We start from the raw sequence: 15,578 nt of genomic DNA, 5'->3' as shown, positions 1-15,578 counted from the left end.
GGTCTCTTTGAGAAAGAGTTGTCTCATTGGCAATCATACCACATCATATTTTTTATATCATTTAATATCACAATTTTGGAACTTTTTTACACCCACAATAATTGTCAAATCTAACTGATAGTGTTGTTTCTCACAAGATGAAAAAAAATCTGAACCAAATAAACTAAAATTATTTTTTTTTATTACAACTATATGTACATTTGTATAGACATATTACAAATTGCGTTTTAACATACTGGATTTACCATTTTCCTTGGCATAGCACTTTTGATCCATATGTGCTTGTTTGCAAAAATGAATAAAAAAAAAGAATAATAAAATGGTCCTCAGTTTGCTTTTTACAATGGTTAAGTGTGACAAATATGCACTGGTTCCCGGTCCAAAATCTTGTTCACTTTTCCAATGGAGCATAGTTCAATAGTTTTTCAATCAGATCAACGTGGGCCAATAACATCCTTCTGCAGCAGTATCTCTTCAGTCCTAAAGCATCTAATGCATCACTGAAATATAGAAAAATTTATATATTTAATAGTATATGTCATGTATGTATATACCATGTAATACATGTACAAGTAAAAATATATGTAGCACACACTATAACATTTTAGTTTCAGTGAACTATAAAATTTCAATAAAATCACAAATGAAATACATGTGAACGAAACAAATTTTAACACTTCCTTACAACATGTACACAATGACAACATGAGAAATCAAGTTTTGGAGCAGTTCAAAAACTGAAATTAGACCAGATGCTCTGCAGGGTGCAGCTTTATACGACCCCAGAGGTCGAACCCTGAACAGTTGGGACAAGTACATGTATGAACACAACATTTAAGCTTGATACAGCTCTGAATTTGGATTGTGATTAATAAGTTGACACAAAATAGGTTTCTGACACAGAATGAACTACTTGGTCTAAGAACTTAAACTTAAAAACTTAAAAATTTTATATTGGACATTTATCTTTATGGTCCAATATCCAAAATATAAATACATGGTTAGATTTAGCATATCATAGAACTCCAAGAATTCAATGTTTGATGAAATCAAATAATGTTCCATTTTAGACCCTTTAGACCTCAATGTGGACCAATTTGATAATCAGGCCCAAATATTAAAAATCTAAATACATTCAGTATATTGAAGAACCCCATATATTTAATTTTTGTTGAAATCAAACAAATCTTAATTTGGGACCCTTTTAGACCCTAATTCGTAAACTGTTAGGACCAAAACTCCCAAAATCAATCCCAACCTTCCTTTTTTTGGTCATAAACCTTGTGTTAAAATTTCATAGATTTCTATTTTCTTATAATAAAGTTATTGTGCAAAAACCTAGAAAAATGCTTATTTGGGACCTTTTTTTGGCTCCTAATTCCTAGACTGTTTGCACCAAAACTACCAAAATCAATCACAACCTTCCTTTTATGGTCATCAACCTTGTGTTTAAATTTCATAGATTTCTTTTTACTTATACTAAAGTTATAGTGCAATAACCAAATGTATTAAGGTAACACGATACCGAATGACGTTACGCCACGAGTTATCGTTCCTGAAGTTATCGAATAACGTTCACACATGTTTACAAGCCAATGCAGCAGGTTATTTGACATAGATTGCTTTATCTTTTTCCGGCAATTCTTCTGTTCATTGTTAACCTTTAAAAATGTATTACTTTACTTTTAAATATTCTGTTCCTTGAATATTTTTAATCATCTGCACGATTTAACTATTTTATTTTGTTCTTATGCATAAAAGACTGAGTTTTGTCACTTTATTTTATTCTTGGTTTATTTTTGCAATAAATATTTATTCATGATGCCCTTGAATTTTCCTTTTGAACGTAGAATTCTAATCTATAGAAACTTAGGATGATGTGTAAAAAAACAGAAATTGTACAACTATATAATCGTATAAAAATGGTCGTCAAAAACACCGCTTGGCCAAAATGAAAAAAAAGTTTATCTTCTGAATGAAAATTTGAATAGAATAAGGCGAAAAAGAACAATACATTGTACAATCAGACATTGAAACCCATACAGAAAATAGTTTGTTAGTATGGATTCTATGGAATGTAAAAAAGTGGGTTAATTTGCCGAAAAACTTTCCCTGTGTTTCAAGTATAAACAGTCTCTAAAATTCATTGGTCTGTAGAGAGTAAATCCGATATAGTTTCTGAAACATTTATAAATTAAAGTGCTAGCTTTGTAATCCAATAGACCAAATCTACATGGGACAGCCAGCAAATTCGGAATGAGGCCTGAGAAAGTTAACATAGACTGAGAACTACATGAGAACTTGATTCGGCGAAAATGAAATTAAAATCAATTCAGGTCCAGTTAAAGTGTGATTAAAGACAGCCCCATGTATCCACTTGCGTATATAAACGCAAGTTGATAGTCAGGACTGGCTGTAGTCAGACTGGTTCCGTGACATTTTTTTCTTTCAAAATTTACAAGCAAACGACTGACTAACTTTTTATTCCATTTGGCTGTGCGGGATGTGTCAACTTTGCAGCCACATCCGGTCAGAATGGGGACATTAGATCCGATGCCTCGAATGAAGAGAGTGCTATGCTCTTTGAAAATCAAACATCTTTGCAACAACTCTTTGAGTGGTCGATCCGTATGTGGCCTGTTGCAGGATAACATTTCTGTCCCTATCCAATATACCCTCATTTTCCAGTGTCATTCCAAATTTACTCAACCATAATCCCGGAACGCCTCTATTACATAACCGATTGTTATTGTTATTTTGTTCTCGCCCATACATGTAACATGCATGGTCTATTTGTCACTGGACGTAAAGAAAACTGCAATCAATCCTTCAACCGTCACTTGAAACTTTAGTTGTTAAAATTCAAATCATTGCCTCTATTTTTTACTATTTTAAAGAAATCGACAAAGCCCAGTTTACGAACATTCACACAAAAAGAAATATCTACGTTACCGCTTGCTCATTATGGAAGTGGGGTAACATGAGAAAAGTAAAAGTACAAGTATAGATAAAGCAAACAATTATATGGAACATTTTATTTGTACAACAGTTGGCTGTTATAATGGTAAATGGAGATATGGGATATGCAATTTATAAGAAAGCAACATATGGAACCAAGGCTCACTGTTGAAGACCGTACACTGAACTATGGTTTACTTTTTTAAACTGTTATTTGAATTGAGAGTTGTCTCATTGTCACTCACACCACATCTTCCTATACATGTATCTACTTAACAACATCAAAACATCAAAGTATTTGTAGTATAAGTATCACACTAACATTTCAGTCTCTAGTACATATTTGTTTAAGTCTTAAAACTTTTATTCTTTGGTAGAAAATTCAAACCATAATGAAATAAGGGAGCTACCATTTCATTTTTATGGGGGGGCTAGGATGAAATTTGAAAAAAATAGGCAGGACAGGAGTTTTGAGTAAAAAAAAAGGCAGGATCATAGACACTTGCAAAAAAAAAAGTCAGGACGACAATTTAGGTAAAAAAAAGTCAGGATAAACTAAAAAAAAAAAGGCAGGACCGAACAGAGTGAAAAATAAAAAGGCAGGACAGAGATTACAGCTAAAAAAAAATGCAGGACAAAATTTTTCATCCTAGCCCCCCCATAAAAATCAAATGGTATCTCCCTAAGGTGGTTCGGTTAAATTGCCAATTTATCAACTTTCCCCCAAAGACAAAATGACGGAAATATTAGTTTAATTACATTGCTACTTCATTTTAGATCTCCAAATAACTATTCCATCATATGAACTAGATATTCGAAAATATGTTTTGTCACCAAAATCCTAATAGGCACGTATCATCATATTGTGTCACTTGTGTCCGTTCAACGGTCAATGCCGCACTTGGTATATAGGGTGTATACGGCTAATGACAGGTTGCCTGATTAGGCATTTTGATAAAATATAAAAGGCACGCAGAATTCAGACTCCAGCTTCCATCTCCTAAATGTGGAATTTCACGCTGAAACCTTTATATTTCGCAGTTTGTCTTACTTATAAAGAACACATATCTGATCTCAAGATTTGTTTTGAAATAATTTTCGACAAACGACAGACATTTTGTGAAATGTTGCGTACAGTTTGCAATGTTTGTGTTGCTTGCTGAGCAACCAACTGACACATTTACACCACGCAGAGTACGCTATACTTATGAATGTAGCAAATTTAGAATATGATCGAGTTCAGAAATTTCCTTTGAGTTTTATTATTTTATTTTTTAGAATGTGTATTTTATCAGGATCATAATTTTCACTCATAATTTTCACAAATAACAGAATGTTCAACCTTTTTTGACTGGTGCATCAAATGTGTCTTTAATAAACAACAGTTTTCAAAATTGTATTGTATCGTCCCGAACATGCATGAACTATTTGCCACTGAACGTTAAACAACCACCAAAAACCGAGCAATTATAAAACTGTTAACTGGATCAAATTTTTAAAGTACTCTATTTCTGCATGGGTGAAGCGAAGACAACACCATCAGGATGGAGTTAAAAACTCAGTTATTCAAATGAATCACACGTCAAATTTTTCATGTTATTTCCGCGTGAGCTTTCCAAAATATGAAGGTATTTTTCATGATTTTAATTAAATTTTAGAATTAGCTATTATTTGAATAATCTTATTTAAAAAAAAAACGTGAACTTAACTTGTACCTACTTCCGGTGATTTATTCATGAACTAGTCTATTATAAGATATACGTGGAACCAACCAGTTCAAGCAAGTTTCAAGTATATATAAAAAAGAAGATGTGGTATGACTGCCAATGAGACAACACTCCACAAGAGACCTAAATGACACAGAAATTAACAACTATAGGTCATCGTACGGCCTTTAATAATGAGAAAAAGCCTATACCGCATAGTCAGCTATAAAAACCGGCCCCAAAATGACAATGTAAAACAATTCAAACGAAAAAACTAACGGCCTTATTTATATAAAACAATGAACTAAAAACAAATATGAAACACATAAACTAGGTTGGTCCCCTCCGTAAAACATTCAGTATGCATTCGGAATATACAAATAATAACCAAGAATTTCAATAACGGCCGGGAAACAGACTACACATAAACAAACCACAACCACTGAATTACATTATGCTCGTTAGTTGTGAAAATCAGACAAAATTAATGTCAATTCATTTTAATGAAATTTCTTTGAGCGGGACGAAATATTTGATATTGCATTACTAGGAAATTTACGACACCCGACAGGGGAAATGAAAATAAAATAAACACCATACAGATTCCGACACATATTTTGTTTTCCATTTTTCTGAGTAGGAATAACGTTATATTCTGTATTCAATAACGTCACACGTTTTCGTTCAAATTCTAAGGGTATCAATCAACTTTCAAGCCATTTATCTCAAAAACAAGGATGGTGGCATATAAGTTTCTGTACGGGTATGGATTCAGTATGCAATCCTGGATATTATGTTAGTTTTTTGTTATTCTCCGTATATCAGAACATAGCCATCCATTGGAAAATCTAAAAAAGTAAGCTGAAAAATAGGCATTTCCCCTATATGGGCCATTTTAAAAATCAAAGCGCTGTAAGCACTGTAGGCAGTTAACCAAAAACCAAGGCAAACATAATTATGAAAACTGTGGCAATGTTGCTTCAACTTTTTTTAAAGATTTAAAAGAACAAACATTAAACATTCATATATAATTGTACATTTATGTTCATTTGATGAATTAATCTATAAGGCAAATAATTCATATTTTATCAAGGTTTTCAATAACGTAGCCCCACGAACTCCACCTATATTTCATATGATTTGTTATATTGTCCCATACATGAATATATATGGTTTAGGGGTGGGGATCTTGACCGTTACCAAGTTTAGGTAATTTTTGTCTCTTGTGGATAGTTGTCTCATTGGCAATCATACTATAGCTTCCAGCTATTTTAACTGACCTATCAAAATTGAGAAGAAAACAAGAAGTAATTATAACAGGATGCTATTACGAAGTCTCCCAAACAAAGCTCCCATAACTCGCCATTCATATGGTCCCATGTTCATTTGATTTGATTTTTTGTCCCATACAAGAATATATATGGCTTACGGGTTGGGATCTCCACCATTTACAAGTATTCAAACAAGAGGGGGAGGGGATGACCCCCAGGGACTTTACCTATATATCATTTGATTTGTTTTATTGTCCCATACAAGAATATATATGGTTTAGGGGTGGGGATGTTGAGCGTTTGCAAGTTTTCAAACAAGAGGGGGTGGGGTGACCCCCTCAGGACTTCCCTTTTATATCATTTCATTTGTTTTATTATCCCCTACAAGAATATATATGGTTTAGGGGTGGGGATCTGGACCATTTACAAGATAAAAACACATTCTCAAATTGAACAGAGTGGGGGCGACCCCCAGGAACTTCCCTTTAATTTCATTTGATTAGCCATATTGTCCCATACAAGAATATATATGGTTCAGGGGGAGGGATGTTGACCGTTTACAAATTTTCAGACAAGAGGGGGTGGGGTGACCCCCTAGGGACTTCCCTTTTATTTCATTTCATTTGTTTTATTGTCCCCCACAAGAATATATATGGTTTAAGGGTGGGGATCTAGACCGTTTACAAGATTTCAAACAAGAGGGGATGGGATGACCCTCTCAGGACTTCCCTTTTATTTTATTTTCATTTGTTTTATTGTCCCCTACAAGAATATGTATGGTTTAGGGGTGGGGATCTGGACCGTTTACAAGATAATAGTACATTCTCAAATTGAACGGGGTGGGGGTGACCCCCAGGAAGTTCCATTTAATTTCATTTAATTAGTTTTATTGTCCCATACAAGAATATATATGGTTTAGGGGTGGGGATGTTGACCGTTTACAAGTTTTCAAACAAGAGGGGTGAGGTGACCCCCCACAGACTTCCCTTTTATTTCATTTCATTTGTTTTATTGTCCCCTACAAGAATATATATGGTTTAGGGGTGGGGATCTGGACCATTTACAAGATAATAGCACATACTCAAATTGGACGGGTTGGGGAGGACCCCAGGGGACTTCCCTTTAATTTCATTTGATTTGTTTTATCATCCCATTCAAGAATATATGAGGTTTAGGGGTGGGGATCTGGACCATTTACAAGATAAAAGCATATTCTCAAATTGAATGGGGTGGGGATGACCCCCAGGGACTCCCCCTATATTTCATGTGATTTGTTTTATTGTCCTTTAATCATTTCTGAAGACTACATGTATCTATCACTTACAGTTTTCAAGTTATATTCATTTAAAAATTTTAGAAAATAAAATCCCATAGGGTTCTTAGTAAACCCCACCCTTCTTTCTGACCCCAAAAATACCCCTAAATAGACCCCAATTCACAAACAAAAGATTGATGGCTCACCTAGACATATTAGTCTAACATTCTATGAAAGCCTAAGTTAAACTTTGTTTGGGAGACTTGAAAATACCCCTTGAAAATTTGCAGTAATATGTTCAACTTGAAAAGCATTTAACACGCATTACCAACATCTATCACTGATAAAAAAAAATTATACTGTTACCAGCTATATTGTTAGATAAACTGTTCCCAGCTGTAACAATGTATTGGATTTTCACATTAAAATTGGTGTACAAAATATTTTCTGCTTTTTCTTTCTTTTACACTATGTCTTTTGGTTTTCAATTCTAGTGTTTGTATTTATTTACCATGCATAGATGTATTTTGTCACCTGTCTGGTTTTTTTTAGTAGCCAAATCCGGGATTACCCTTATCCGCTTCCAGAATCGAATCCGATATTGTAATCTCGTGGCAGCCATTTTGGTTTCAATGTTGTTTTTTGACAGATAGTGGAGAGATACGATTTTACTCGGATTTACACATTATATCTCGGCGATTTTATGTATAAAGCTAGCGGTTGAACAAATTGAACATCACTGTCATGAATAGTAATGATGAAAATAAGTGTGAGATCGTTTATTAGTAAACTGTGGTAAAAATGTTTGCAAAGTTATTTTTTTATATTCTTTCAAGGTCCCTCGGGCATGTGCGTAGCTAGTAACCAAGTAGAAAGTCCGACAGCAAAAGTGGAAGGTCGCAGACCTCGCTTATTTGAACTCCTGCGTCCAAATTATAAAGATATGAAAATTTCGTCTTCTTTTACATTCAAAATTGCCGCCATTAGCGTGATCAGTTGAACTTATATACGTAGTTGATTACGTATTGACGACAAACAAGATTCCTACGACTTTTGCAATTTGGGAAATCTTAACTACTTGTCATTAGAGATTTTCGGCGATTAGATATTTCATACATTTGTTCTTTGACATCTTAGCCAAAAGCTCAGGGGATAATAAACTACATAAGGATTCCTAATGTGCTCTACTTCCTATGTGCAACTTCAAAACTTTTGGGAAATCGACGATCATTTAAGGTTTTTCTGGTCATATTTTTTGTAATCCAGAATGAAAAGTATAAAAAAAACTGTCCAATAAGTCACAAATAATATAGTAGCCAGCTACATGATAACAATGGCACGTATTTCAGCATTTATTGGGTAGCACACAAATCAAGGGTGCTCGCATAAGGCAGCTTAACTGCCTAAAAATGAAGCAAAAGTGTGACATGGGGGGTCCAATTTCAAACTTAATATTTTGTATTTCTTTTTGTCTTGCCCTATTACCAATACTTTAAATTTTATAATTCCAAAGTTTCAGGCAGAACGAAACAGACACATTGAATAATCTTAAATTTTAATAACATACATCTCAAATTTTTTTAACAGAAACCATACTACTTTAAAACAAGTTTTGTAATAAAACAGTCAAGAAAACATTGCTCAGACCTTTTCCAAATGAAAGTCAATATAAAAAGGAACATTTTAACACCAAAATTTCCATCTTTTCTGCTAAATCATATAATAACAATCAAATTGAATAGCTTAATTTGAAAAAAATAATAGTAACTAGTGATTGAAGTTTTTACCAATAAAAAGAATCTTAATATATTTCAGTTACAATAGTAAACTTTGAAAGCCCTGAGTTTTTGTGACCATTTGCAAAAAGCAAAATGTCATTTCATCGTACCGTTTTAATGTAATTGTATGTAGAAAAAGCCTTCTACTTTCAGTATTTTGTCACACTCCTGACATATTTTATAAAGATTGAAAAATGCTTTAAACTTTCACAAAAAATATCTAAACTCATTGCTAAATCATTGATTTCAATTTTTGGTATCTATTCCCATAGAACAGGACTTTCTTTTTAGGACCATTTATAAAAAAACGAAGAGAGGCACCCCAAAATGTCAGGAGTGTGACAACTGTCTTTAAACATCTACCAAAACACACAAAGGACTTAAATGTTTTATTTCTTTTTATTTTTCAGAAGTGGCTATTTTAAAGAGAAGAAAAAAAATTATTACCACTGTGATATGTTTATATCATAGATGTGGGAGTGCATTATATATATGTCAGGAGTGTGACGCTTTTTTAAGGCATTTTCTGTCAATTCATAATTTCACAAGATTAAGTTCCACAAGTTTCTTTGTGTTAGAAATGTTAAAACCAAGTAATATTCATATCATTTACCTCTTAAATGTGTTATTTATCATGATTGTTTTGGCACAATCAGTTTTAATTAGTCATTTTTCTATTTTTTGTGCACAGTAATGCAAATTTATCAGAGGAAATAAGTGTGTACAACTATAATATCATATAGTAAAGTGAGGAAATGAATTTTGTACAAAATAGAACAATTATTTTGATTTAAAATGGTATACTTACAGATGTTTCAAGGATTAACCATTCAGATGTAATTTGTCACACTCCTGACATGAATTTGACAATTTAAGAAAAATATGAAAATTAGCTTTAGTTTTAGGAAAGATAATTGAAAGACAGCTAGTAAATAGAAACAAATTTTGGTAAAACTTCCATTCCTCAAAACATCCACTAGATTTGCTGAAATAAGCAGGGAAAAGTTCTCTAGAAGAAATAAATAAAAGAAGGAGACTTGGAAAGAGCAAACCTGTAAATACTGGCTGAATCTGAAATTTAAACATGATCAGAGGAAGTTGGACAATCTTAAACAAAATAAAAACCTATAAAACGAAGCTAACAAAAAAAGGCTTAAAATGTAAGAAGAACTTTGAATTCCAAATTTGATAAACAATATAAAGAAAAACAAAGGCAGTGGCAGAGAAACAGTAGAAAAAAAGGAAGAAAGATCAAAAAAGAAGTTGGCTTGAATAAGGACTTAGAATCGAACAAAAACACCTCAGATTCAAATGAGAACAGATCTGTGACTGTGTCAGATTCCAGATCTACAATGAGAAAACCTGCACAACACACAAGAAATCAACTACCACAAAACCCAAATGCTTATAAATGATCTCATCTAGAAGGCCCTTTTTTCCTAGCATTTTTTATGATGTGTTTCAAAGTACTCGTCCAAGCATTTGGGTTTTGTGGTAGTTGATTTCTTGTGTGTTGTGCAGGTTTTCTCACTGTAGATCTGAAATCTGACACAGTCACAGATCTGTTCTCATTTAAATCTGAGCTGTTTTTGTTCGATTTTAAGTCCTTATTCAAGCCAACTTCTTTTTTTTATCTTTTCTTCCTTTTTTCTACTGTTTCTCTGCCACTGCCTTTGTTTTTCTTTATATTGTTTATCAAATTTGGAATTCAAAGTTCTTCTTACTTTAAGCCTTTTTTGTTAGCTAGGTTTTGTAGTTTTTTCTTTTGTTTAAGATTGTCCAACTTCCTCTGATCATTTTCAATTTTAGATTCTGCCAGTATTTGAGGGTTCTCTCTTTCCAAGTCTCTTTCTTTTAATCATTTCTTCTAGAGAATTTTGCCCTGCTTATGTCAGCAAGTCTAGTGGATGTTTTAAGGAATGGAAGTTTTACAAAATGATTCTTTGTTTTACTAGCTGTCTTTCAATTATCTGTCCTTAAAATAAAGCTTATTTTCATATTTTTCTGAAATTGTTAAATTCATGTCAGGAGTGTGACAAATTACATCTGAATGGTTAATCCTTGAAACATCTGTAAGTATACCATTTTAAATCAAAATAATTGTTCTATTTTGTACAAAATTCATTTCCTCACTTTACTATATGATATTATAGTTGTACATAATTATTTCCTTTGATAAATTTGCATTACTGTGCACAAAAAATAGTAAAATGACTGATTAAAACTGATTGTGCCAAAACAATCATGATAAATAACACATTTAAGAGGTAAATGATATGAATATTACTTGGTTTCAACATTTCTAACATAAAGAAACTTATGGAACTTGTCCTAGTGAAATTATGAATTGACAGAAAATGCCTTAAAAAAAGAGTCACACTCCTGACATATATAATGCACTCCCACATCTATAATATAAACATATCACAGTTGTAATACATTTTTTTCTTCTCTTTGGAATAGCCACTTCTGAAAAATAAAGAAGAAATAAACATTTAAGTCCTATGTATTTTTTGGTAGATGTTTAAAGGCAGTTGTCACACTCCTGACATTTTTGGGTGCCTCTCTTTGGTGTCCATTAAAACAATAAAATATGTAATTTAGAGCACCAACATACCCTTAATTATAGTGCGAATATACCAATACAAACTTATCTCACATACTGACATTATTGGACTTCAAAACTTGGTTACAAGGAAGCTTTAATTTTAAAAGTGTAATTTTTTAGAAGATTTTTTTTTCTGTACATACCTTCACAATAAAGGTCAGTGTTTACTTATTTTACAATTTTATTGAACAAAATTGCCAAAATATTTAAGACTAATAATGTAGCAACTACCAGAAATATTTTAGTATTGCAATATTACTACTTTGAAAATTTTTATTTTTTTAAATGTCACACTAAAAGCGTCACACTCCTGACAAGAATGGCCTGTTTTTTTAACATTTCTCTGAAGTGGTTTGAAATATCTTCATGAAACTTGGGAGCAAGCTAGCCCTGACTATCCTGCATTTTATAACACCTGTGTTATAATTATAAACTTAACTAATATAAAAATATATCACAAAAAGTAAAAAGCCTCATTTTTTTTTAAATGGCCCATATACTTAAGTAAATTTGTCTCAAAAATTGACGTTTTCTTATGAAAATAGCAAGAAAACAAAAATGGTGACCCCTATTTTTTATTACATATTCTGATGTTACTCGATTCAAAGAACATGTGTGCCAAAAAGTTTGGAAATCGGGAGATATGCCATTCGGTATCGTATTACCTTAAGACGACGACAACGACAACGTCATTCCAATATACAACCAAATTTTTTTCAATTTTTGCAGTCATATAAATATGAAGTTGTGCGAACAGAGCACACCTGATATTCAGTCAAAATTACTCTTGCTGGTGTTCAGTGAATGCTGTGAATAAGGTAATTGCTGGTGATGAACTTGTAACGCTCTGATTTAGCAACCATCAAGATCATGTGATATTCTTTCTATTGAAGATCAAAAAGGGAATTATTTGAATCTGAAGTAATTTGGAATTCTGTAAAAATTGATGAGAAATTTATGAAAACTAGCACAACAACAACATAATTATAACTGTGTGGTGAACTCTAGTTGACTTTGAGATTTTTTGCATTGTAAAGTCTTTGTCTCATTCATATCCCACATATTCCCTAAATTGGTATGTATAAATATTTCTCTAATTCTTCTTTAATGTTCTTACTCAATTTATACTTTTCCTGACCTGTTGATTATTTTCATTTAATGACCGTGTAGTTCTTTTGATCCCAATTTGCCATTGGTCAAAATTCAATTATAACGTCTACATTTTCTTGCTTTTTTCAGATATTCCAATTGTGATGTCATGAAAAAACACCTTGACCTCTAATGGTTTACTTTTATAAATTTTTACTTGGGTGGAGAGATGTCTCATTGGCACTCATACCACATCTTCCTATATCATTAAATGGTGTCAATTACACAAATATTAAATCCAAGTTCAACAGGATTTGCAGAAACATAAATATTTTCCAAGTCTTACTCACCCTTCTGTATATTCCACTTGCAGCAGTCCTAAGTAAGCTTCCCATTTGTTTCCAATTACTTTACCACAGGTAAAACAACGGACAGGTATTATCATTTTCAGAGGTTAACCTAAAATGTACATGTATGAATCAATTATACTGTTATTATTATCATGATTATATACAAAGAACATACATGTATTAATATCATGAGGATCATAGATGATAGATATTTAATTAAGAAATTGATCAGAACTTCATTTTGGTCTACACAAATAAATAAATACAGCTGGAATGATGCATATAAAATGTAGACAAAGGCTTTATATTGGCTTATCATAAAAAAAAACAACATAAAAATGTATGAACATGATGAATATTATGAAAAAGCTTTTTTTGAAAGAAGGAGATATAAGATATTATTTCTTGAGAAGATTTTAAAACATTGCATTCAAAAAGGCTGCCAAATATGTAGCCCCTTGTCCTTTGACTGTGGTAGGGACATGCATGCGTCTGTGGCCCTCATAAAGAGATACATGTAACAGCCTTCCTACAGTGTAGCTTATCATAATTATTTGGACTAGGTCAAGGGGTACGAAATTAGGATCTGGGGAAAAAGCAAAAATAATAAGAGAGGGTGGTAATGAGGGTACCTTTATGACTAACAATGGGAAAAAAATTGCTAACTGATGTTAACAGTAATTTTTGGTGCATGGCAATAAAATGTTCACTTTCTTTTAGAGGGTAAAACAATTGACTGATTTTTTTCTCAAAAATGACAGTCACGATAATTATTTGAGACCTCTGGTGAATCACTGTAAAGATATTTTCACGAATCACGGTAAAATTCTAACCAATTTGACCCTTACATGCTTTATGGTAACCAAAAATAACCAGTTGACGCCTGACAGGAAAGGATATTACTACCCTCATAAAATGATAAAACTGGGAAAAATTTACCAAAAAAAACCCACCCCAGTAAAGGCCAGTATGTGGGTAAAGAACACTTCAAGTCCCCCCTCAATATAAGTACTAAAGCAACATTCTAATCCAATTAACAATGTTCAGGCAGTAGAGCCACCAGGGCTTTCCAAAGAACTGTTAAAATATGGAAAAATAAAGGTTGGCAGGTAGGTGAAACTTGCATAAATGAAGAGATAAATGAAAAATGAACAGATTGATGCCCGATTTATATAATTCCAAGGCCGTCAGTCGGCATTAGAAGCGACGAAGCAGCGCATCTATTTTGGGTGGGCAAATATCCACTTTTTGATATGGGATGAGCTCTGACGTCCCACGGCCCCAGCTTGTCTGGCAAAACAGCAGTTGGACGTCAGAGTAATCTTAGGACTAATCGACGGCTGAAAAACACAGTTGGCTTCAGCCTTCAAGTGCTGGATACTTCACTATCAAAAATATAAATTCAAAAAAAAGAAAAAAATTGTTTGAAAAATTATGTACAGGTAGTTGAGAGACGTTATTATGGTTATCATCTGATCATATGTCGCAAAGACGCAGTCACGAAAAACAAAGATGAAAAATCAGCTTAAAGCACCAAATGCATGCATATATGTGACAGCCCCCTGTAATTTTAATTTAGCCTACTACTCCAATTTCTAGGAAAAGACCTGCAGCCACAATCGCAGGAAATTATTTTAGATATACTACGTATTTAACACTTCTTCTTCTTCTTCCATATAAGAGTTGGGTTCCTTGAATGAAACGTTTAAACTCTGCGGGACTACGCATGGTGACATTACATATCTAGTCCCCTAAGGCTATATACAGTATTTACAATAAATCAGGTTGTTACGGTTAAAATTATGTACAATCGTCCAGTCTGGTATTAATGTGTTGTCTGTAGCCCTGAGCGGAAATCTAAGGGAGATACCATTTGATTTTTATGGGGGGGCTAGGATGAAAAATTTTGTCCTGCATTTTTTTTTAGCTGTAATCTCTGTCCTGCCTTTTTATTTTTCACTCTGTTCGGTCCTGCCTTTTTTTTTTTAGTTTATCCTGACTTTTTTTTACCTAAATTGTCGTCCTGACTTTTTTTTTTGCAAGTGTCTATGATCCTGCCTTTTTTTTTACTCAAAACTCCTGTCCTGCCTATTTTTTTCAAATTTCATCCTAGCCCCCCCATAAAAATGAAATGGTAGCTCCCTAATATTAAAATCAAATATTGAAATTTTATAGTATGATTCATTAGTGACTTTTAGGAAACACATATAACGTATGTATAGTCTTTTGACACATTTTAAATTGAACTATTAACCTTGTTGATTTACAGATCTCAGAGAATAAGAGTTTAACACCTACGAAACCACTTCGCATTAAAAAGCGACAATAACAATGCTGCTTCCGGTTTGAGCGAAATGGAGACAAATTATGTCATGCCAAATTGAAATTGGGATTGGAACTTGTCTAAATGTGACAATAAAATACTTTTTTACTAATAAATTCATATATATTTTTTGCATATGACTGACACATATAAACACTGAAAATAATCTTCATATGATTTTAAAGGGATCGGGGCTTTATTTCCAAAATTTAGCAGTTTATTTTGCAAGGTTCGACCTAT

The 15,578-nt window shown here is 32.8% G+C and overlaps 1 protein-coding gene across 2 annotated transcripts; it reads right to left on the bottom strand.

Moving 5' to 3' along the window:
- Positions 1 to 163: 163 nt before the first annotated feature.
- Positions 164 to 15,376, bottom strand: LOC143083877 (DNA-directed RNA polymerases I, II, and III subunit RPABC5). Of its 2 annotated transcripts, none has more exons than XM_076260252.1 (3): positions 15,270 to 15,376; positions 13,016 to 13,124; positions 164 to 500 (listed from the first exon to the last, which is right to left on the bottom strand). In XM_076260252.1, exons 2-3 carry the CDS (start codon positions 13,108 to 13,110, stop codon positions 392 to 394), a joined length of 204 nt encoding a protein of 67 aa, XP_076116367.1. In that variant the 5' UTR covers positions 13,111 to 13,124; positions 15,270 to 15,376; the 3' UTR covers positions 164 to 391. The 2 variants fall into 2 exon arrangements, with proteins under 2 accessions (XP_076116367.1, XP_076116368.1); XM_076260253.1 differs by having other exon boundaries at positions 15,314 to 15,376.
- Between the last annotated feature and the right edge of the window lie 202 nt (positions 15,377 to 15,578).

Source organism: Mytilus galloprovincialis, chromosome 7, assembly GCF_965363235.1.
Source record: "Mytilus galloprovincialis chromosome 7, xbMytGall1.hap1.1, whole genome shotgun sequence".
In the NCBI taxonomy this organism is placed as follows: domain Eukaryota; kingdom Metazoa; phylum Mollusca; class Bivalvia; order Mytilida; family Mytilidae; genus Mytilus; species Mytilus galloprovincialis.
The sequence above is the reverse complement of the archived record's forward strand: the minus strand, read 5'-3'. Positions and strand labels throughout refer to the sequence as shown.

Coding starts and splice junctions, on each gene's coding strand:
- LOC143083877 (XM_076260252.1), bottom strand. CDS start 13,110: ATGATAATACCTGTCCGTTGTTTTACCTGTGGTAAAGTAATTGGAAAC. Junction 501..13,015: donor CAAGTGGAATATACAGAAGG/GTGAGTAAGACT, acceptor TCTATATTTCAG/TGATGCATTAGATGCTTTAG.